At 39.0% G+C, this 23,990-nt stretch overlaps 2 protein-coding genes across 10 annotated transcripts in view; one reads left to right on the top strand and one right to left on the bottom strand.

Annotated features, from left to right (window-relative positions):
* LOC121088764 (islet amyloid polypeptide) overlaps nt 1-818 on the bottom strand; it is a 15,592-nt gene extending 14,774 nt beyond the window's left edge. For both annotated transcript variants that reach the window (XM_040595309.1, XM_040595308.1), the window contains exon 1: nt 783-818. In XM_040595309.1, coding sequence (XP_040451243.1) covers nt 783-787 — 5 coding nt within the window. In that variant the 5' untranslated portion in view covers nt 788-818. The remainder of the gene's footprint in view (nt 1-782) is intronic.
* LOC121088763 (solute carrier organic anion transporter family member 1A2-like) overlaps nt 1-23,956 on the top strand; it is a 27,920-nt gene extending 3,964 nt beyond the window's left edge. The window contains exons 1-16 of one of the 8 annotated variants that reach the window (XM_040595299.1): nt 2,265-2,314; nt 3,716-3,829; nt 6,086-6,208; nt 7,325-7,466; nt 9,408-9,540; nt 10,429-10,535; nt 13,846-13,992; nt 14,300-14,398; nt 14,868-15,101; nt 17,250-17,414; nt 19,142-19,337; nt 20,084-20,249; nt 21,300-21,484; nt 22,047-22,111; nt 22,660-22,777; nt 23,664-23,956. In XM_040595299.1, coding sequence (XP_040451233.1) covers nt 6,149-6,208; nt 7,325-7,466; nt 9,408-9,540; nt 10,429-10,535; nt 13,846-13,992; nt 14,300-14,398; nt 14,868-15,101; nt 17,250-17,414; nt 19,142-19,337; nt 20,084-20,249; nt 21,300-21,484; nt 22,047-22,111; nt 22,660-22,777; nt 23,664-23,823 — 1,977 coding nt within the window. In that variant the 5' untranslated portion in view covers nt 2,265-2,314; nt 3,716-3,829; nt 6,086-6,148 and the 3' untranslated portion in view covers nt 23,824-23,956. Of the gene's footprint in view, nt 1-2,225; nt 2,315-3,715; nt 3,830-4,948; nt 5,090-5,245; nt 5,266-6,085; nt 6,209-7,324; nt 7,467-9,407; nt 9,541-10,428; nt 10,536-13,845; nt 13,993-14,299; nt 14,399-14,867; nt 15,102-17,249; nt 17,415-19,141; nt 19,338-20,083; nt 20,250-21,299; nt 21,485-22,046; nt 22,112-22,659; nt 22,778-23,663 lie in introns of those variants that run through there. The other 7 variants (XM_040595304.1, XM_040595305.1, XM_040595300.1 and 4 more) reach the window with 7 other exon arrangements.
* The last annotated feature ends 34 nt before the right edge of the window (nt 23,957-23,990 follow it).

The raw sequence follows: 23,990 nt of genomic DNA on the forward strand, positions 1-23,990 counted from the left end.
AGGGTAATACTTTAATGACACCGAGACACCTCTCCTACATAGAACAAGGCTTAGTAATACACAGAGGGCTGTTAAGCATGGTATGGGTACAGCAGAGAAGTCACTTTACACCTGAATGAATACTATATTGTTGACATACGCTGTTGAACAGGTGCCTTTTTGGTAGGTTCTATCCTCTTCCCTCATCACTGTTAGCTGTTTTTTTAAAGAAAGCAAGGACGGCCACGTGGAGTTAAGGCAGCTTTATACTCAGCCATTTTCTGCCTCTGTTCGCTGTTTCTTTTTCATTGTACAGTCTTTGGTGAACACAAAGCAGTACGTGGCAGAACTTGGACCACAGTTTTTATGTTTTCTTCTTACTTCGCCAGAGGATTGTTTAATTTTCCAAATTGACAATGGGTAAGTGAAGAAAATATAAAATGCAAGAAATCCTTCAATATATCTTAGTGGGAAATAAGACTTTACCTCAGATTTTAGTTAAAGGAAATCAAAGGTGGAAAGAGAACTTCTTTTTCTAGTTGAAGTGTATATGCAAAATCCCAGCACAGGCAGCCATCAGGTGTGATTTGGAAACCATCCTGAGGTGCGAACAAAAAGCAGCACTATACCTCATATGAAATGCATATTTTCTGAGGTAGAATGAAGCTTTTCACATATTAGAATCACATTAATAGATGTTTACTTGAGAAATTTTCTAGTGTGCAAAACCTGAAAAGGTATGTTCTTAGAAATTTACAATTGGGAACTTTTATTATAAGAAATCCCAGGGGAAAATGCCTCACCTCATGCTCTGGTGCAGCACAGAGCAGGCCAGGATCCTCAGCTGCCTGCAGGGCTACCTGTCTGTAAGGCGTCAGCAGAGGGGCCACAGAGTGTTCTTCAGTACAGCAGTAGAGTTGTAAGTTTGTGAGACAAAAACATACAGTGTGACAAAAATGCCAACACTCTGGTGTGTTATTTCCCCCTCCCAGACAGGTTACGTGGTAGTCCAGGGAAGCTTTTCAGGAAGTTTTTCAGGAAGGCTGGGTGCTCCTTCAGGAAGCTGAGAAACACTGCCCTGGAAGCTGTGCTCAGAGCTAGGCTTTCATTAACCCCAATCCCACCCTCACCACACTTTTTAGACCTTGCATTTAGGCTTTTCATGTGCATTAATAGTTATTTCTGTAAGGGAGACAAACATGAGTGTCAACAATAGACTTAAGGTCACAGATGAAACCTACTTCAGCACCAGTACTTAAAGGTGGATCTACTGATTCTTAGATGCGATGTCTACTTGATCTGATAAAAGTCACGTAACGTTTTCTTGTTACATAGCTAGAACTATTCACACTTGGTCAAACTACTCTCTGATTTTGTAACGTCTGGTAATCAGTAACTAGCAACACCCACCCTGTAGGACAACTACAACGGCTATGTGGCTATGGGTGGCTTTTTTTTTATCTTTCACTTTGGCGTGGTGAATTGTCTTCATTCAACAAAGGTTCCAAAGGAAAGGGTGCTTCTAGTGAAAGTTGCAGTGCCTAATTACTAGGTTCTTTGCCCCCTTCTAGAATTAACAATACCCCACTTATACAGTAGCTAGTAACTTGGAGACTTCAAAAACAGATCCAGAAAGGCTGTTTACACTGAGAAGAAACACTGAAGACCAGCAGCTGGGGATGCTGAGAAGAGTGATTTTACTCCTCTATGCTTCAGGGACTGAGGTTGTTTTCTCCACTTTTGGTTCAGACCCAGTTCTGCCCTGCAGCTGAGCCTCCAAGTGCTTCATGCCAACTGAGAAGGGCTACACTTTCTTCCAGATCATTCCAAGACGGCAAGAAAAGGCCAATGATTATGCCTGCACTGCTCTTCATACAATTAACTCAAGGCTTAAACACCCCCTTAAAACAAACACAAACTCATTCCCCTCTTCCAATCTGACCTTGTATCATCCTTTGCTAGGACACCGCCTGGCCTGTAGATCTCTGCAGTGATATGCACTCCTGACGTTCCTTTCTTGCTTGTGAGCACTCTCTGCATGTCTTCAGTGGGCAGGAGAGTCAATAATTCATGCTCAGCAATCTGACACAGCTGTAGCTCTTGGCCTTTTTTGGCAGGGAAGAGAAAGAGATGGGCTTAATTTTTTTCTAATGAAGAACTCAGCCTGCCATGTCTTTCACAATCTGAGTGCGTGCTCTAAAATGCACAGCTGAAATAATCTGGCAAACCCACAAATTCTGCAGTAACTATACGTGGGTTAATTTTCAACAGTTTAGAATAGAAGTCAAAGTTTAAGCACACAATATCAGTTTCTTCTGAAAACCTTTTCAAAACGGTAAGTATCTAATTGTTTTGCCATGAGAATATTTTCCTTTATCTCAGTCTAACAGTGTATGCATTTGAGTAACAGTTTGAGCTGTGCCTAGTAAAACAAGATTTCAGAATGCTTTTTGCAACTGGAAAAATAAATTAGTTAAAAATTCTGATGCTGTAATTGCCCGCTGCTTGGTTATGTCATGTGATTTTTAATCCTTTTTGTAAACAGAACACGGACTTATCAGTTTATCTATATGACTAAGATAAGCAAAATGGAAGATGCATTTTTCATTGAAAATAGGATGTCCCCTTGGGATTTGGGCAAGGCAATTTGCAGAATATTGCTTCATAGACATTGAAATCCAGATGTTTGTGTGCTGCTGTTCTCTTTTGTATTGGTTAGCTAAGGTGAAATACAGTTTAAAACTATAAAATGTATTTACAAGTTCATGTGGGACAGATGGGTCCAAACTCCTGTCTCTCAATGCTAGCCTGCTGCTGTCAGCTACTCTGAATAAGCCTGCTTTGATCCACACGGGATGTACCTGCTTTGTTTTTAAGCCAACCTTGTTCAGCCCCAGTTACATCAGATGCTGTACTTTATAGATCTGCTTTGTAGCTATAGCTTGTTCTAAAACAGTCCACACAACACACTTCAGTCCACATGACACACTTCAGTCCACATGACACACTTTAGTTCTTTGTGCGCTATGTAAGTGGGTATCTTCTAGAGATGAATTGTCTGGTTACTTGTCTGTCTGTCTGATTGCTTGTGGAAATTTAGTCCAGTAGTGGAGATGGCTGGAAGAGGCAGTTACCGCTAGCCTTTTAGTCTGCCATAAATAAGTTTCCAACTCAGTGAAGAAGTTGAAGAAGCAAGATCCTGTAAGGAGGGATTTTATTGACCTCTTCCCTGAAATTTCAGTGAACACTACAGGCTTATGAGTTGGATTCAAGTGTAGGTGTTTACATGGTAGCTGGTAGGTCAATCAGAACCCAAGGGCAAACTTTTGCACAAATAGTCTCACCTGTCCAGTGCAAATTCCTCAAGTGGTTTGTTGCAGAACTTCGTCACAATGTGACTATCCTAGTAGCATAAGCTGCCTCTTCTCTTGCTGTTGACTAAATAGATACTGACTGATGTTCACTGATGGAGATAATCTCCTTACAGCTGTGCTGATCCTAGTTGGCCAGCTGTGTTCAGGGCTGCCCTGGGCAGCTTAGGATAGGGCTTGAGACCATAGTTCCATGAATATTTGAGGTGACAGAACACGTTGCTGGTGCTCAGATGGACAGGTTTCACGCTCCATCTTTTCCTACTCTGCTTCACCCCCACTTTCCCCTCTCTTCTCATGTCCTTGGTTCCACTTTCCTGCTCTTTTGCTTATGTGATTCTGACACTTGTTGAACCATTCTGCAGGCCAGATCAGCTCACTGCCTGGAAAGCAATCTTTTTCCTGCATCAAATTTTTGCCTGTTTAATGAGTTAAAAAAGTTTGCAGAAGAGTCTGGAGAGCCCAAGAGTGGAAGCAAGGTGAGCAAAAGGAATGTACAACAGAGAGCAGGGAGATGGGAGAAGGGAGTGGGAAAACTACTGATTCATCTTTAGGCACAGAAGTGGTAGTTTGAGTTTTAACCTAGATTTAAAGTGTGGTGTAAATGCACCTGAGCTGAGTGAGTTATGGACCTATATCTCTGATAATCTAGGCTGTTAGTCTGTGTTGGCTTCTGTTCCATTGGATCAACTGTGACCACAAAAATATTTTAAATCTGGGCAAAGCAACCTCAGGAACATAGCTAGAAACAGTATTTCTGTCTATTTAGTTATTAAATCAACAATCTTAATAATCTTCCCAGAAAAAAATGGATTGAAATGCATTTTTTTGTACCATAATTTTTGGTCTGAGAGAAGGTAATAAAAAAGATAAGCAAACGTTGCCATTTTGTCATCTGAAATTATATGAGGGGCAGTGTGATGTTTCTGATGCCCCTGAGAGAAACTTGGGCAGAGGTTGCTGGCTTGTTTCTGTTAGCACCAGAAGAGAAAACCTGTAATTAGCCAGATGATGCTCCCTGCGTATGGTAGTGAAATGCAGGGACTAGTACAGTAAGGGACAGAATCCCATTGCCAGCTCCTAGAAGCAGAAGAGGACAGACAAAGTCCTCTACAGTCTTTGTTCTGTTGCTCACCTTTTGTCATCACTGGTGAACTACAGTCTGCATAAAGTAGTATTAAGATAAGGCATAAACAATTCCTGGGATAGAAACTTTTATGCCAAATTGCACAGAAAGTGAAAAGCTGTATAAACACAGTTTAGTACTGTGATTGAACACAGTTTGTATAAGCATCTTTAAGCAAAGCAGAAACACAGACTATTTATATATTGTAGTTAATGTCTGAGTTGCTGATCACCTACACTTAATTGTAAAGTAAGTATTTCCAGGAATGCTGTAATAATGCATTATACTTTAGAGACTAAAAAGAGGAGGTAGATATAGAAGGAGTTAATATCCATCAATTTGCTAGGAATCAAGTTAGTTAAGAAACAGATTTGAGAGGATTAACATTGTTGTAGAAATTAGTGTTTGAAGAGGTTGACTGAGAGGGTGTTGGGTTGAAGAATGTGAAAGGCAATTCAGTCCCATTGGTGGGCTTGTCAAGGACAGCTTGCTCCCCAGCCATGATTCTGTGAAGTGGAAAACATAGAGAAGAGCAGGTGCTGCAAGATTGCACTTTGAAAGCATATTCGAGCTGAAAAAGAGAAAATTAACCTATATCCATCCCGACTACAAGGTAGGGCTCTGACTTGCCCTGGTTTTCCCCAGCTTACTCCATCAGGCAGCAGGGCACTACACTGGATAACTTGATTTAATGAAGCCTTTGTGGCAGTCATTACAGATAAATCTTTAAACTGGTGTTCTCTTTGTTTAACTCATTGTGCTGACCCTCAGATGTGAAGGCTTTTACAGGTGAGTATATTCCTGGAATATATTGCTCCTTCTTTGAACACATTTTTTGGAAATATGTAAGATGTGTAAGAAAACAGGTGGCTTAACACTACCAGAAGGTCTAACCATTAAGTTGAGATGGAGACGACTAAAACTAGGCAGACAAATAAAGAGGGATGTTTTTGCAAATCTTGGGAGGGGAACCAGAACACAGTCTGGTTTGTTTGCATTTAGAACTTAATTTGGCCTGGTGGGTTTTGTTTTATTTTTTCTCCTCCTAATTTTAATTCCAAGACCCTAGTCTGCAATACGGTTTCTATTAAAATTAACACATTTATTTTGATGCCACTGGAACAGGGGAGAGCTCAACAGATCATGCAGAGCAGAACTAAATGTTCTTTTTATGGCTAGCAAGGACAGGCATAGTAAATAAAGACCATGGAGGCAGGTGCATACATCAACTCAAACATATAGGTCTCCATAATGCGGTCTCCTACAATGGTCAGTACCAAATGCTTGTGAAGGGGCTGAAAAGCTGTATTACAGACAAACTAGCTTGCCCTCAGAACATCTCTTTTTTCTGTTCTTTGTTTACTGGTTGTATCTGCTGACAGAATTTAGTATCTGACGAGAAATAGAGTGCTGTTACTTTGATGTTCACATGTCAAGTTTTCTTGATTAGAATAAAGTGTATAGGCTTGTAGGTTTTGTTGGAATCCAGTTTTGTTGGAATCCAGTTTGAAATTATTTAAGATGCTCAAATGTCAAACACCTTAGAAGGAATCTGATTTTTATCAAACATGGGACAAGAACGTTTCTTTTTTTTTTTTCATCATTTTAGTACTGTAACGGGATCATTGGACAGACTTAGAAATAGAAGTTGGGATCAATTAAAAAAGGCAACATGAAAGAAGCTGAGAAGCCTCGTACAGGGAACAAATTCTGCTGCATTTCTAAGCTTAAGGTACAGAAATATTTTAGCAATTTTGTATGAACACACAACTGTAATTGCTTGCACTTAGAGTGGTTTGGTAGAAGTTGCAGTGCAGACTAAATGAATGAATAAGCTCTGTTTCTTTCCTTATCCTTAATGCCTTAACCGAGGTCAAGCAAGTATGTAAGCAATCACGTGTTGCTTTTTATGTCCCTGAACTTTACACTCTGTGATGTGTTGGAAGTATGGTTAATTGCTCCTTGGAAGCTCCACCTTTGAATGTGTGTAATCCCCTTAGTGTGACGTGTTTACCATTCCTTCTTAAACCTGTGAAATAAGCCTTACCGATTGTGACATGGCAGTAAAAATTGGCTGTAGGTGTACCCTAGACTATTCAAGTTGTAAAGAAGCGGTATAAAATACTGTAAAATTTAGCTTGGTTTTAACAGTAGTTCAAAGCTCAGATACATTATTTATGCTTTTTAGCATTTATGGCAAATATATTTAAAAATACTATTGATTTCATTTCATAAATACTGTTTATTGAGCCCTAAAGTCAGAAGGATTTGAATACTACTGCTTATATTCGTATTTATTTTTTTACTGTCAGTTGCTACTAGATTTTTGTAAGAAGGATACATCATTTACTCCTGTTTGAAATGACTTGTTCTGGGCTCATGACCTCTACCGAGATGGGAGAGCAGATACTTGATCAAGTAATTCGATTAAAGGAAACAATCTTAGTTCTGCAAGTAATTTGTCATTCAGATTAGCAAAGGGTGCAAAGGTCTTTGCATCCTGGTCTGGCTGCAGATGTTACTCAGTCCTGCAGATGGCAATGCTGCAGCAGATGCGTGGTGGGAGAGGCTGTGCTTTCCCTGTCTTGCCTGGGGAAATGGGGTTCAAGGTATCTGAAGATCTTCTTGGTCAATGGGAGCAGGTGAAGAACAAAATACATTTATTTTTTTTTTAGAGAAGCCATATTTCTGTGCACAAAGATAGGTGATAGGATTTACACACATATCAGTGGAACAGAACTGTTCACTTGTTTCACTTGGGAGCACATCTTTGATGGGGAAAATAACCATGGAATATTCCTAAATGTATAATTTGAATTCTTTATGCGTTGTCCTCTTTCCTTCCTAGGTGTTTCTGCTGTCACTATCACTTGCATATGTTGGTAAAACGATGTCTGGTGCTTACATGAACAGTATGTACACACAGATAGAGAAACAGTTTAATATTCCGGCTTCTTTAGTGGGGATCATTAATGGAAGCTTTGAAATTGGTAATCAATCATTTTACTATTTCTTATTCTTTGAAAATATAGTACATGGGCTGAGCATGTACTAGTGACCCTCGTGTCCATAGCAATCTGTGGATTACTGGATGTGACCAACTCTCTCCTACTGTGTCAGCTGGTACTTACACATTTAGTGCCTTGGAAACTAACAGGACAACTTAAATGAGGGAGTTTAGGCTTAAAAGCTGGTTCAGCTAATTTCTGCACTATTGTAAGATATGACAGAGCAACTAACAAAATAGAAATACTTTATGAGCTTTATGTTGAACTTTTCTGAACAAACCAGAAAGATTTTATAAACTTTGTTTGAATTTAAGGTCATATGTAGCATTTTACAGTTCTTTCAATCAGTCCCAAAGTTGGTTGGAGTGGGTTGTCTCCTTACTCAGAATAAACAGTACTTCAAGATTTCATACCTGTACAAGTGTAAAGAAAGTTTCCAGTTCTACTTTTAGTGAAACTTGCCTTGCCTATCAGTGAGTTTTATTGCCCAGTGACAAGCTTCTGTCTTGTCATTGCCAAAAATGTCAAACAAAAGGCCTGATAGCTCAAACCCATCTAAATAAAGATCTTTAGAGGGTGTGTTTTATACCATTTATAAATGGTACAATGTGGATCGTTATTATCCCTGGCTAAGCTGAGGAAATGATCTGAAAAGGGTCATATACACTGATGGGGAGGGGAGACAAGGCTTTTTCTCCCCTGTCTCCTATATCTGCATGTGCAAGAAGAAAAAACTGCTGGCAACACCATGCTGCTTCCTGCAAAGCAGTCTGATGGGGCAGCTCAAAGTTATGCTACAGGAGGAATACCCAGAATATATTCTTGCTTTGATAAGGAGGAGACTTTAAGCAATATGAAATGGCCAAGACTGGTGGAGTGGTATGTAAGAGGCTTATTATTTGAAATAAATTATCCTCTCATATGGACTCTATAACTCTATAACAAGTTGTGGCATTCTTATCTCCAAGGATGTAAAATAACTATGAATAATCAAAATAATACTTGAAATGATGAAGAGTCAGCATATGTGGCAGACATAATTTATGAGGACCATGTAAGTCCTAATGATGTAAGTATACATCTTTAAGTGTCATTCAAACCACAGGTTCAATACAGTCTTTCTAGCAATCATACACAAAAACCCAGATGTTATGTTCTTTCAGAGCATGCTGCTCATCACTAAGAGGCATGGTTTTGTTCTTTTGATGCAAAAGATCAAAAAATTAGTAGGTGTACAATTTCTAAACTGATATTATTATAGGGCCTGATTCATGACATGAAGCCTGGCTCTTTTCTTATTTGCATAGTAATAAATGAAGATTAGAGAAAATCAGCTGATTCTGAACTGGAAGTTGAGGACAATGGAGATTTTTAGCTCATTTATGTTTTTAAATGGTCCTAGGTACTAAACTCTGTATTTTTTCTCTCCTTTGAAACTATTACTGAAATTAATAATATGTTATTATTCCTTTTCTCTCTGTATGTCATCTTTAGTTAATTATTTTCAGTATAAAACCACTTGGATATATATTTCTCTGCTTTCCTACATGTTGCAAACTAGAGTATCCTAGGAGAATAACTTCCTAAACCAGCTATTATTCTGCAGCCTCTAGGCCTGGTCTCTGTGTAAAGTAGTTTCTTTTTCTTCTCCAGATAGGTGCAGTCAAAAATCTCTCTCACCGCGCTCTCTTTTCCATTCTGCCTTCTATTCTCATGCTCTTTCCATGTTGTGTAACTCTTTCGGAAAAAGCTGACAGCAAGGAATTACTATATCGTTTAGGCAGTTCCCTGTCTAGTTACAGTTTGTACAAGACAAGAGAAGCAACAGATGTTGAGCTAGCAAGGTATACTAAAATTTGTGTTGTACTTGAAAAGGTATAAGGATGCCTTGGTTTGTAAATATGAACCAGGTTCTTTTTGCAGGCAACTTGCTGCTGATAGCATTTGTGAGCTACTTCGGAGCAAAGCTTCACAGACCCAGAATAATTGCGTTGGGCTGCACAGTTCTGTCATTTGGGTGTCTTTTGATATCACTTCCTCATTTCCTCTTTGGAAGGTGAGTATTTTGTTTAGCTCAAGCAGCTTCTGTGATCCTTACTTGCCTTAATCCACAGCTTCCCCCACTGAAATAATATTGTTTATTGAGAGAGACGTTGCTGAGCGTGGGTAGGGTATGGTAATTGTAGAGCAGCTTGTTTCATTTTGCTCCTGAGATGGCTTCAAAAGTCAGTCATCACTTCCTGAGGAGAGTCACCCCTCTGCTGGGCACCTTCCCTTGACCTTGCCTTCATCCTTGTGCTACCTCTGGTGTGAACTCTCTGAAGAAACAGTGGCCTGTGATACTGTCACATTACGCTGCTAGCTCTTATCTACCTGGATGGGCAAAACAAGGTTATTTTTAAAGATGTCTTTGGTCTGGAGCCTGCATGACAGATCATACCTGCCTGCTGTGTTGCAAGGCCTTTACAGGTCATAATGGTTCTTTAACAACTTTTTCAGTATTTTTTCTTGGTTTAAAAAAATAATAATCTTTTGAGAAAAGAAGATCCTCTAAACTTATGTCCAGTGTGGTATGGCTCTGACAGCCTTGGTGGCACCCTCTGCTTAGGGTGTAAATTATATTAGAATATAAGAAGAGTAGGAGAGAAGATGATACGAGGAATTTCATTAGAATTTTTCATCAGCTCCTCCTGAAGCATGTTACAAGTTTATGTTAGAGGCTGGATAACAGACTGGATAAAACACTGGGCTGATGCCCTGCTAGAGTTCCTTTGTCCCTAGCCTGATTTGTTACTAAGCCTCAGTTAACTTTTGGTGCAGGTTTCCTTCTTCCTATAGCTACGCACTCTTCTTATAGGTAGCTTCATTACTGAAGTACAGATTTATGAGGCGGTTCTGATGTATTTCTTCTTAACATACACATGCTTTCCTTTGATTCAAACAGGTATCGTATTGAGAGCAGTATTTCACAATGGGAGAATTTTTCAGTTGTGCCTCTGTGCCTTGTTAATCAAAGCTTGATCTCTTTACCTACAGAGGAACCATCAACAGGTACGACTCTTCCTATGTCTATTAATACTTCTTCCTCAGTTTTTATAGTGTTTAAGTAAATAGGTTTTTATTTTTATTTCAGGATCCTGCTTTTTATCAGTACCTTTTGCAGGCATAAAAACTAGAAGTCAGGAAAAAAAACCCTAGAAGTCAGGAAATTTCCTAGCCTTCTTGCTTCTTTAGTCTGTGACTCCAGAGCTGTAACTTTTTTTTCATGTAGTTTTCACAGATCCCAACACCTTGGTTAACAACACTGCCAGTCCACTTTGGGGAAATAAAACACCAGGTGGTTCTCACAAATGTTCCTCTTTTTGACTTGAAATACTGTGATACTGCGAGGAGGTAGGAAACATAGTTGGACAACGAGTAAATGGGATCAGGATGCTTTTTCATTGTACCACATAAGAAATAGAGGTAAAGCAAAAACATAGATCCCATTTTCATTTAGAGAAAAGAGAAAATAGTTTAAACTAGGCTAAAACTTACCTGGCAGACTGAAAGATCTATGTGCACTGGCAGCAGGCTTATAAAGTAACTATTATGGAGTCAAAAGGCTCAGAAGCAACTGTTAAATGATCGCATACAAAATCCTCATGCTGTGGATGGGATTAATGTCCTGAGTCTTTAGCTACCTTAAAGGGAAGCATTTAGTCTGAATTATCTCTTTAGGTTCCCTTGATAGTTGTCAAAAGAGACTACTGAGCTCTTGCAGAGTGTGTCACTTGCTGTAAGGACATTCAGGGTCTTTACTTTAGGGTGGGTCAGATTACCTCCTGGATGTGCCTACTGACTGTTGGAACCTTAGATGATTGGTAGATGGCAAAAGTTAGGTGAGATGAACCCCACAGTTAGTTGTATTTTGTGATGGCTGTTCCATCGTTGTGTGCTAGATAAAGGTGAATCATACTGCTGTAATACTGTATGAACATGTGATGTTGTGCTGTAGTTTTCTGTCTCCATTTAGTAATGGATGTGTCTTCCGAGCTTTCCAAGACTGCATGTCACTTAAGGCATTAATTTTTCCATCCTCACAAAGAAAAGTTGAGAAAAGTTTATATTTGATAGCACTTGGTCTTAATCTTTCATTTGAAGATTTCAGATAGTGTTTTTCTTTATTTTATAAATGCACAAACTAAGGTATAGATAGGTAGAGCATTTTCTTGCAAATTGTACAGCCATTCAATATACACATTAGAACCCATAGGTCCTCAAGCCTATGGCAATACTTGGGTAAGGTGATAATTTCCCTATTAGTTTATGGACAAGCAAAACTGTGATGTTCATACATATGAGTCCAACTCCTGTATGATGCAAAAACTGGTTTAAATTTGACCACATCTGCATGTGGATTGCTTTGCCCATGTTTGCTGACAGCAGTCTGACATTGATATAGGAAACCCAGGCTTGATCTCTGGACAGTAATACTTTCATTCAGAAAGTCATCAGGTCCTGCTAACAAAGCCAGTTTTCACTTGTTAACGAATTGGCACTGAGAAGTCTCAACATGACAAAGTGGACCACGGAGAACAGTGGAATCTGAAGCAGACTGTATGAGACGAAGAAATTCAAGTTCAGGGAGGGAAAGAAAGTACTAAAGGTCATATAGTTCCTGATACACCAGTCCTGATGTGGGACCAACATGATTGTGCTGCAGCACAGTATTCTGCTGAGTTACGTAGGAGGACAGATGTGAATAAATGAGAGCGGGATCCCCAGGTAGATTCTGCAGACTGGCCATATATATCGTTCTGGATCTTGATTTTGATCAAGATTTGTATAAAGCTCAGTGAGTCAGATACTTCCTCTGAGCCCTGCCCAGACAGGCAAATTGCAGGCTATGTGCCAGTGGGTGCCTTCTCAGGGAAGCACTGACCTTCTGAATTGAAGAGGTGTGATGGAGGTACAAAACCTTTCTGTAACATTTGGTGACATGCACCAAATATGGTAGAATTTGTATGTTACTTTCCAAATCAGAATTTGCATTGTACTCAAGCTGTCCCAAATCTGAAATTGAATACCTGAACAGGTAGCATCAGGACAGATGAAATCTCTGGATAGGGAGGTCATTGACATGCAAGGCAAAAATCTGTAGTGCTAGAACAGAGCTCTGAGGTAAGGGTCTAAGCTGGGGTTTCCAGGTGGTGAGGACTGTTGTGTAGAGTGCCAGTTGAAGTTACTGGCATACAGCCAGTGGTTTAGACACAGATGAATTTACTCTCCATGTGCTTTTCTGGGGGCTTATGAACAATAGTAAATCAAAAGTTAGCAGTCTGAATCAAGGCAAAGAAGCTGAAAAGCTCAGAAATCTCATTCCATGCAAAGGTAGAACACCACCACATCTTCCGCACTGGCATGGCTTTCTTTTAAGCAAATGGTGGCACCTGTGAAATCAGGGAGTTGTCTGGTTTGTTTCAGACAGTGCTCTTATAATCAAATGGCAATGTTCTTGTAATCAAATGACAGTGTATGGGCTTTATGCAACAACTACCCAAAACATTGCAAAAGACTCCTGAATTTCACAGAGATGGTCATGCTGTTCTTGCTAGCCTGCCCAGGTCTCTCTGTAGGATGGCTCTCCCTCCTAATGTGTCCAGCTCACTGTCCAGTTTGGTGTCACCAGCAAATTTGGTGAGAGTGCTTTCCATTGCATCATCCAGATAATTTATGAAGATGTTTAATAGTGTGGGGACCAGTATCGGTCCCTGGGGTACCTCACTTGTGACAGGCTGCCAGCCTGACTGAAAGTCACTGATCACCACCCTCTGAGTGTGGCCTGTGAGCCAGTTCCCCAGCCACCTCTCAGACTGTCCATCCAGTCTTGCCAATTTGTCTAGGAGGAGGCTATGGGAAACAGTGGCAAATGCTTTGCTGAAGTCCATGTGAAAAACACCCACTGCCCTCCCTATGTCAACAGAAAGTATTACTTTGTTGTAGAAGGTGATCGGGTTAGTCAGGCATGGTTTTTCATCACTTCATCACTGTTGTTCAGGGACTGTCTTCTCTTCACTGACATGAAAATGGCAGTTTTGGTGGGGAGATGAGTAAAGGGAAGGGCCTAGCTTGTGCAGTGGTTGGACTGCCAGGTGGTTAGATAAGGTATGGCATGGAGAGGGGAGGGATTTAAACCTAGTCCAGCAAGTGCAACAGCTTCTGGTTCTGGAGCCTTTCAAGTATCACAGCTACTTATTTCCCTGTTTTACAGGACAGACATATCCACTAAAGTTTAAGCTTTTGGTCAATTCTTTGTCTCCAGAATTTAATTAATAGTTAGAATTAAAAAATTAATTATGGATTCTTATTTTATTCACAGAATGTGAAAAAGAGCCTGGGTCCTTGCTGTGGATATTTGTGATGGTTGGAAACATAGTACGAGGAATGGGTGAAACCCCCATCATGCCTTTAGGCATTTCATATTTGGAGGATTTTGCCAAAGCAGAGAATTCACCTTTCTACTTGGGTAAATCTACCCTGCTGTGATAACTCCTCTCCCCTGGAGACAAGTACACACAAACAAAAGCAAAAGAGAGGACTATTATGACTCCCTTCAGTCCAGTAAAGGAAGAGAGAAGACAGAAATTATTGCCTTATCAAAATAATAATACCGTAGAACTTGTAATCTAACTAGATATTAACTTGTTGAAATGAAGCCATTTTTAGGAGCAAATGTCTGTTCAGTAGAGCTGTCCTAAGCATATATAACAATTCCAAGAACATTATTATGTCCAGGCTCTAATTTAGTATATTTTCTCCTTTTCGTACTCTAGGATGTCTACATACAGCAACTGTAATTGGCCCCTTCCTTGGTTTCTTGTTGGCATCATTCTGTGCAGAACTGTTTGTTGATCTGGAATCAGTAGATGCAGGTAATGAATAAATATATAAAACCTTACCTATAAATTGGTAGGTATGATGGTGTATTTATCAGCACTAAAAGATGTTTCTTTGCTAATATGAGATGTCTTAATTCTAGGAGTTTGCTGTTTTTTTCTTTTAGAATGGCAAATCTGTGTACAATATCCGATAATATTGAATGCATACATACACAAATGAATCTGCATCAAAATTATTTGATGAACAATTGTGTCACCTGGCTTAACAAAGGAAAGGACTAGAATGAATTTAATATAAACCACTTCAATTTGTCAGAAAATTAGCAACATTAGAATAGAAGACTGGAGACTATTCTCTTTCGTCAGTCTCATTTTAAGAATCTTTAAAATGCTTTTAATATATCACGTCAGAGATGACTAGGAAAACACAAAATGACAACAAAGAATGTGTTGTTTCTTGTGGGTTTTTTTTTTCTTTATTTTTTTTTCTTTTTTCTAATAGAGGACATAACTATAACAGCTACTGATGCCCGGTGGGTTGGAGCATGGTGGCTGGGCATTTTGGTTTGTGCATCAGTGAATCTTCTTGCGGGAATACCTTTTTGGTTTTTGCCCAAGTCACTTGTGAAGGAAGGAGAAAGCAATGAATCTGAGGAGAAGAGTAAAAAAAGTGTAGTACCATTGCAAGAAAATGATAAAGATGAAGCCAAACAGACCATGTATGAAATTGCTAAAGGCAAGTTACGTTGTATTTTATTTCCTTCTTATTTTAGTCCTTAAGATGTGAACAATGTCTGTGTATTTTTGTAAGTAAAGATGGGTCCAAGGTATGAAATGCATACTCTGTTTTTCATCTCTCTGAAGTATAGAGGATTTGCATAGTGACTTAGAATGGCTTCTTAGGAATTAGGAAGAAAGCTAGTTTCATAGATCCAGGATCTGAATTCACTTCTTCCCCACTCCTGCATTTTAGGTGTATGTAGATCTGGATCTTTTCTTCCACATAGGGGATTAATACACTGAAATCTGGTTAAGAATATTACAATCAGTGTGCTGTTGTTATTGCAGATATTAGTTGCTTGTAGTCCACATTCATTGTGAAGAAAACAGAAAACCAGCATAAGTCTTGTGCATTTCTGAAGTCCAACTTAAAGCCATGAATGGGAATTGACAGGCGCTTAAGTGTCTCATAAACATTTCATGGCTGTTGAACAAGGATCTATTTGACCTACATTTATTCATGTTACCATTGGCAACTTTCACATCTGTGGTCTTTCAGATCTATATATCTTTAGGAAGCTATTTTTTCCCCCCATTTTTTTTTGCTAGTTGGAAAAGTAAGTGAATAAAATATGTCAAAGGCTATGATCTTCAGAGTAGTCTCATGATTCTGTATACCCAGTTCAGGGCCCCTTGACAGGACCTTCATTTTCAGAAAATGCCAAGTGCCAGCTAGCTTTCCGTGGTGTTTCAAGATGAGTCCTGCAAATTCACTATACTGAGAGCGAGTACTCAGATCCCGGCTGATATTGCAACATAGATAAACATGGCATCTTTCTCTGCTGTCATGTAGCCTTAAATGAATCCATGAATAAAGTACTGGTCTGGTGAGGAAAGGTTTCTAGCTCAGGCTGTGGGTCCTAGTACTCCAGAGGCTCTTCAGAGCTTACGTTTTCTTCATCATCCCCTCCTTGTGTTGGTGTGAATGTCCACTGTCCCTGAATATCCTGAACTAACAGTCTTCTCATTTCACAGAATGGTTGAAGTTGGAATGGACCTCTGAAGGTCACCTGGTCCAACCCCTTGCTCAAGCAGGGACACTTACAGCCTATTGACCAGGACGTGTTCAGACAGCTTTTTAATTGTCAAGGATTTCAAGTTAAAAATTGAAGTATTTATAGTCAAAAGAAATCTCTTCCTCAGAAAGCTCTGATTATAAACGGACATATATATAAATATATACGATATAATTAAAATAATACAGCCTATTTATAGTGTTTCAGATATTTGACTCAGTTTTGCAAGACTTGCATACAGATCCTTTTCTAGTAAGATACTTGCCTACGTCTAAGAGATATGTAACTGTCCTAAGTGGTGACCACTTTAGTGAAGCATGGTCATTGTTTTACAGATGCTTATGTTTTTCTGCAGAGTTTCTTGACAATAGCTCAGCACATTAATTAATAGTGAATGTTAGACAAAGAGGAACTGTGGGGTTGTTTATGGTTCAGATCCTGACTTAATGGGCATGACACAAAGACCTGTGTCAATTACTGAGACATTTAATTGGCTGAAGACTGGTGAATCCAGACTTTGAGATTACAGTAGGAATAACTGTGGTCACATCCATCTTCAGGCCTCTTCTGCCCCATCACTGATAGTAGCAATAACTAAAATCCATGATCAAGTTTCTGTGAGCAGGTTGTCACAGCCATCTGGTGTGTTTACACCCCTGCCCCTTTGTACATGCCAGGTGCAGGAAAGGGGTTTTGGTGAATGCTCTGCTGACATGGGATGAGAGAAAAAGGAGTAGGAAAGATACAGGAATAGCTGCTGCTGCAAATCTGTAGGTGTAAAGTTCAGTAATTGTACACCTAAAAAGTTTCAGGAAACTTTTACAATAAGGTTATTACTGTGATTTTTGTTTTATAAGCAGCAGCATGCATTGGGGTGTGTGTGTGAGGTTATCTTTGTGTAGAAGAGACACGGTGGGGTAGCCTGGGCTAAGCAAGTCATTGGCCTTTCGTGTCCGGCAAAGCACAAGAATCAGCCTGGTGCAGTTAAGGACCATTTGTGTTACCCTCTTCCCCCTTCAGCCACACTGAGTAACGGGTGATTCTTTTGATAAAGCACCACACTAACTCATTACATTATTTCATTCCAGATTTCATCCCCTTCCTCAAGGCTCTGTTTTGCAACCCAGTTTATATGTTGTTTATATGCATAACTGTGTTACAGTTCAGTGCCTTCAATGGCATGATATCTTTCATGCCCAAATATCTGGAACAGCAGTTTGGAAAATCTGCATCAGATGCCATCTTTTTAATTGGTATGTTTGCATTTTACTTTGCTCTGTTCTAACAACTAGTGACATCTATGCAAACTCCCTCTCTTTTTTTAATAATATATATATATATGTTCATGTGTATATGTATACATATACATACTACGGCCAAATGCTCTTATCAATGAGAGATTCCACACTACAGAGCATTTCTACATAATCATGCATTTCCTGCTAAGCGTCTCCTAATTTTCTGTGCAGTATTTTATAATCTAATTCTTATGTTTTGAATTGGCCCAGAAAGTTCGGCCAGTATGAAATTTGCACCACTGACCTCAAATAGGTTGTGCTAATTTACATCAAGAGAGTGTGGGCCCAGTGTTTATATTATCTTGATTAAAATGTATACTATAAAGCAGAATGTAGATTTCATGTTCATGAAAATGACGTCACTAGCAATCTGAAGACATAGTTGAGTTGAACTATGCACAGCTAAAACTGCCAGTGATTTTCAACACTTTCCATCATCTCCACTACTCAGGTATTGGTCTTGGGCTTTCTGAAAGCCTCAGATCCTCTTCCATATGCAGAACTCCATGGGAGGAAAGCACTGACCAAAGAGCTGTCTTTTTTTGTCTCTTCTTTATTAGCTTGTGTTTTTTTAAGAGTGAGGACAAGGTGTTCATGCATTGGGAAATGGTAACAGAGAGTAGTTGTAGCACAAAGCAAATATCCTGAAACTGTATGAGCTTTTCTATGATTCTGTTTTAACATGTCTTAAATTCTCAGCATTCCCTTGTTTAACTGCAGTGACTTAATTAGACTAGAATTTATTTAATCATTATAGAAGAATCCTTTTCAAATATACCTAGCCATAGTTCTCTTCCTTAACTCAGTGCTCATCTTTCACAGTACTATACAATTTTCTTTAAAACCTGCCACACAGAATGTGCCAGACCTGATGAGTATTAGTATTGCCTTCTGTTTCCAGCATTTTGAAGCTGTGTATCCAAAGACTCATAAATATCATGCATCTTATCTGGGTTGTGTTGACATTGTCTGAAAAACAGCCTAGCAGTGCAGTTTTCTATACTGAAATACGTGCTACATTGAGAGGATCCAAATTCAGGTTTGATAGCCTTCCTTTTCCCCACATTATCCATGCCCACCCATGACCCCAAGTCAAGTATTGTTAGAGAACCAACATTGCTGTAAGCAAAGCCAACCACACCATGTGATGGTTGTATAAAACACACATCTTCCTAAATGTCTTTCAGTCAATCTTTGCTTCATTAAAGTACCAAACAGCAAAAGCATGAGACATGAGAACATGTTCAGTAATCCCATATCAAAACTGAAAGTCTGTTCCTCCTTTCTGTGATGGCCAGGGTGCACCAAGATGTGTTCCACCTAGCCTATCTTCCTGTTGAGTTCCTCTCAGCTAGGGAGGCTGTATTGAAAACCTGCCTATTTTTTTTTTTTTTTTTTTTTGTCTTGGAACTAGACTGCAGCTCCAGATTGCAATTTTCCAATCAGTCATTTCAGTATTTCAGTCCTACCCTCTAGCTCACTCTCCAAGCAGTTCCCAACTGCTGTTGACTTTGGCAGATGTTTTGGGTATGCAAGGGAACCAGTAGAGACCTATTTCTGACTGTATTTTAATTATTCAGTATACACAGACAGTCTATGTCTTCACCAAACACAGTCTTCCTTTATAAGTAGCTTTGATGGTCTCCTTTATTTTAACATGGAAGTTTCACTTGTTTAAATAGGTGTTTACAACTTACCAGTTATATGCGTCGGGTATTTTTTTGGAGGCTTATTCATGAAGAAATTCAAGATAAATATCTATCAGGCTGCGAACATAGCATTTTGGGTATCTTTACTGGAATACCTTCTCTACTTTGCTGCCTATTGGACTGTCTGTGATACTTCACCAGTTGCTGGCCTAACAGTTTCCTATGAAGGGTACGTTCTTTAAAACACATGAGAACTTATGTCTTAGGGCACTGGAATAATTTTTCTTGTCAAGAATCAGCCAGGGACTCCACAGCTTTGCAACATTTTAGATTCATTGTCTAAATTCTCAAGGCCTTTCACTTGCATGAGACAGTAGGTCTATCTTCTGTTATTCCTGTTTTAAACAATAAAGTGCATTTAAAAAGATATCCACATTAAGACTAGTGCAATTGCATGTCCATATTAATTCTTTTTCTAATATAATTATACATTCAAGTCATGTAACTGCAGGTGAAAATAAAAAGTTGTCAATTGAATTAGGCATACATGAATGCAGTTTCAGAATAAAAATGGACAATCCCCTACCTTTATCTTATGTTGATTTACTGGAATCTGATTGCTATTGAGTTATCAGAGGATATTTTATCTGCAGTTTCTTGATTTGAAGCCTACTATTAATCATCGGGAAGGGTTGTGTGTCTGTAAAAGGCACATGTAGGTACGTATGTAACACTTATAAACAAGCAAGAACATACATGCCATGAATGAGAAAAATGCTGTAGGGTATGCATACCTATCTATGAATTGATGATATTTATATAGAAAGATATAGAAAGGCATGACTCCAGGACAGGAACATGTAGGATTGTGTCCTGGATCAACACTTGAGCTAGAATAGAATCTTAAGAATTGCAAAAGGTTAATGTAGGTATTTCATTACTGAAATATTTATTCATCTTCTAAATGTATTTCAGAATAGAACAAGTTTCATATGCAGAAAATACTCTGCTTGCTGGCTGCAACAGGGATTGTGATTGCCCACTTAAAGTATGGGACCCTGTTTGTGGGAACAATGGAATCACTTATGTATCACCTTGTCTTGCTGGGTGTAAAGCCTCAGGAGGAACTGGAAAAAGTGTGGTAAAGCATACTTTTTATTGTGCTGTAACTATGAAATATAGTAGGTGAGAAACATCCATATCAATATAGGGTGGGAAATATCCATACATGTACATTTGATTGGATATATAGGGTGATTGTTGTGTTGGACAAATCCATTGAGCAGCAACAGAAATTCCAAACTGAATATTAACATCAGTGTAAATTAAAGAATATAATGAAGGAATCTCCTTTTCTTCTAATAATTGAAAGAATCTTAAATGCTCAAAATGGAGTGAGAAATTATTGTCAGGGTATTGCCTGCTGGAAACCTGAGTGCCCAAGAATATTTCAGCCAAGGTAAAATTCCATAGCATGGAATTAATAATCTTTTATCCTGTAGATGTAAGCAAGTAACCAGGTATTATAGAACGTTTATTATCTTAATTAATAATGTATTTTCCATAAAAAACTATAAATTCTAATCAGATTGAAAACAATTGAAAAATGAGCTCAATAAAAACCAAAATCATACAGCTTTTAGAAAGCCTCTGCACTTCACAAATATTTTAGAGAAGTATTAGATGATAGTAAGGGCCAGACACTGATGCCCTTGCTCACCTTGGCTGACATTTGAGAACCCTCATTCTGGCAATAATCTCAGTGTTTTCAGTAGAAGCAAGAATAGTGCAACACAGCCTCAATCAAACATCTCTGGCTTCTCTTTTGGCATATGAAAGACCACACACTAGGTTATGAAAAAGAGGGTCAGATCTGTTGGCACTGGATGGACTACATAACCAGACTCTGCTGGGAAATATAAGGGCTCTCTTGATCACGGCCTCCTTGAGGAAGCATAGTCGCCACTGCATAGGAGGACCATAGCTCCCTCCTGCTCTCTAACCACATACACCACATACAGATGATGGTTGGATCTATGCCTGGCAGACAGGGAGAGAGGCCACCATGCAATGCTGCACATGTGTAACGTACTCAAGTGCAGGAGAGAGTGGGCTAGGTGCCAACCATGCAAGTTTTACAGTAAGTGTGTGAATTTTGACAATCTGTGTGATTAAAATACTCTTTTGACAGGTATTTGAAAACTGCACCTGTGTTGCAGCCACAGGGTTTTCATCTCAAAATGTCTCTGCGATTCTGGGCCAGTGTGATGGAGAAGAAAACTGTGACAAGATGCTTCATTATTTTTTAGTATTGTCATTAGTCTGCAGCTTCATTTTTTCCTTAGCAGCCATGCCTGGGTACATGGTCTTAATAAGGTACAGTAAAATGTCCTTATCTTAAGAAACCTACTGTATTTTTTTATGCTGAGGTTAAACACCCCCAGGAATTAAAAATGTGTTAGTTTGCCTGTGAAGGGAGGAAGCACAGAAAGCTGTTATGTCATTTCTGCTCTGTGTTAAGGTTAAGTATCGTGTCAGCTTTATAGCCTGTTGTTGCTTCTGGCTATCAGCTGTATCCTGAGTTAATGTAGGCCCACTGAGTCAGTGCGCTGAGATAGCGAGAGGTGTGTGATACCCATGTGTGTATTGATCGCATCAATGTGATGTTGATTATGACACAACTACCTTGCACTTTGCGCTGGCCTCAGTCCAAGTGGATGATACCAGGCCAACAGCTTTTCCTTTTGTGATTTGGCAGTTCTAGTTCAGGAACTTCAATAAACATCACCTAATGAGGATAATGAACTCTTTCAACCAATGCTCTAATTAGAATGGTTTGGGCTTAATGTGGTGAAGAGTTTGATTAAAAAACCCAGAGGTAAACATTTCTTATTAATGTCACCACCACTAATTGGTGTACAATTTAATTATCATACAGATCTCTAAAGCCTGAAGAAAAGTCATTTGGAGTGGGTATCCATGGACTAGCTTCAAGAGTATTTGGTAAGAAAAGCTCTAACGCACTTCAGAAGCATAGTTAGGTCTGATCTAGAGCTAGATAAGGATCATATCAGAGCTATGGGCATGGCACAAGAGTCTACTTCTCTGGAGGGCCTTTGATCAGGAAGAATTTGGGTTTTTGTACAGATCTAGACGGCATGGAAAATTGGAACAGCTTTCAGTTTGCATTTATTTATACTGGGTAGTAGGCTGACTACATCTGCTGCTCATCTGAAAGCCACTTTACATTCCTTCGCTCTTGTTATGTGTTTATTGAACACATAAATCACTCTGATGAGAGAAAAAGTTGACTTTTGAATAGGAATCACAGTCCATATTGTAGCAAGTATATACTGTTAAACAGGAAAGAAAGTATTTGATTGAGGGTAGCTGGATAAGGAAGAAGAGAGAAACATAAGAAACAGAATATGGTTCATGCGGAAAGAGGACAGGACAGATGGAGTAGGTGAGAAACAACATTGGTTCTACAGTGTATCTGCTAATTAGAAGAAATATGCTATTCAAAAAAATGTTGCTAATATTATTTTTAGCTGGAATTCCATCTCCCATTTATTTTGGAGCTTTGATAGATACCACTTGCTTGAAATGGGGTAGTATGACTTGTGGTGGAGAAGGAGCATGTCGGATGTATGACATTGTCACATACAGGTATATTTTCTACTTTATTTTCATTTTTCCTTCTTACTGTATTATTACATGCATAGAGATAGAATTTTACACTCTTTATCTTTTCCTAATAGACTAGCTGCTCCTGTGTTAGATGTTTGACACAACAGTTTTCTTTGGCATTGGCTTTAATTGTCAAATACAACCTTTGTCGCAGACATTGGAACACCCTTTGAACAGAAATGTTCTGGTGCCCTAATTACATTCACTAATGGCCTTTCATAAGAACAGACCCTAAAGCACTGAATTCTGATAAAAAAATTAAAGCAGTAAGCCCTTGTGGGAAAAATATTTAATGGCTGACTATGCAATGTCTTTGAACAGAAAATGATTGAAATAGAACTTGAACTAAAATAGAGGAGACATTTATAGAGAGGATATAGTTACCCAAGTTGGAAACTGGCCCAGGATTCTACACTTCATGCCTTTGTAGTCCTTCAAGGAACGCTTGTGGGAATTTTGATGAGAGTCTTGTTGAACTAATGGCCTCAGGCTGATTCCTTTTAATACTGTGTTAAGGTTGATTTGGAAGAAGGCTAGCTCAGGTACACCTGGAAGTGTTACTCAGGTGGCCTGAGCTGCCCTTTTCAGGGCTCTCTCTTTTCTCCTTGGAGAAAGCCATAAGGGTACCAGCTGGCTGACTTTGCTAGCTAAATGAGTTACCGAAAATTGGGTGATGTAAATAGCCATTTCGCTGACACTGACATCTTCTCTGTTCTCATATTGATTCATCTTCTGTGAGATCCAAAAGGATCAGGGCACAAGCTTTAGAGTGGCCGGGCAATTGTTGCAAAACAATGTATGCTGAATAGTTTTGCTATTTTTTTCAAAAATGCATACGTTTAATGAAGCTCATTCTTTATTTCAGGTGGCTCTATCTTGGCCTGCCAGCAGTATTACGTGGAGTGTCCTATATCCCAAGTGCACTAATTCTCCTTATTTTAAAGAAGAAACTTAAGTCTGAAAGCCAAATCTTATTAAATGCACCAGTAGAAATGCAGGATAAAGAACAAGAAGCATTGAAATAACATTTTAAAGCAGGACATATTATGAAAAAGCCTTGCAGTATAAATTCTGGATATATCCTTGTGAAAGATTTCATACTTTAACTAGTGAACACCTGGACAGAGATTAATAAAATTATGCATAGTTGTATCCTAATTATATTATAAAAGTATCCGTTCATGAACAGAAG

Source organism: Falco naumanni, chromosome 5 (assembly GCF_017639655.2).
Source record: "Falco naumanni isolate bFalNau1 chromosome 5, bFalNau1.pat, whole genome shotgun sequence".
NCBI lineage: Eukaryota > Metazoa > Chordata > Aves > Falconiformes > Falconidae > Falco > Falco naumanni.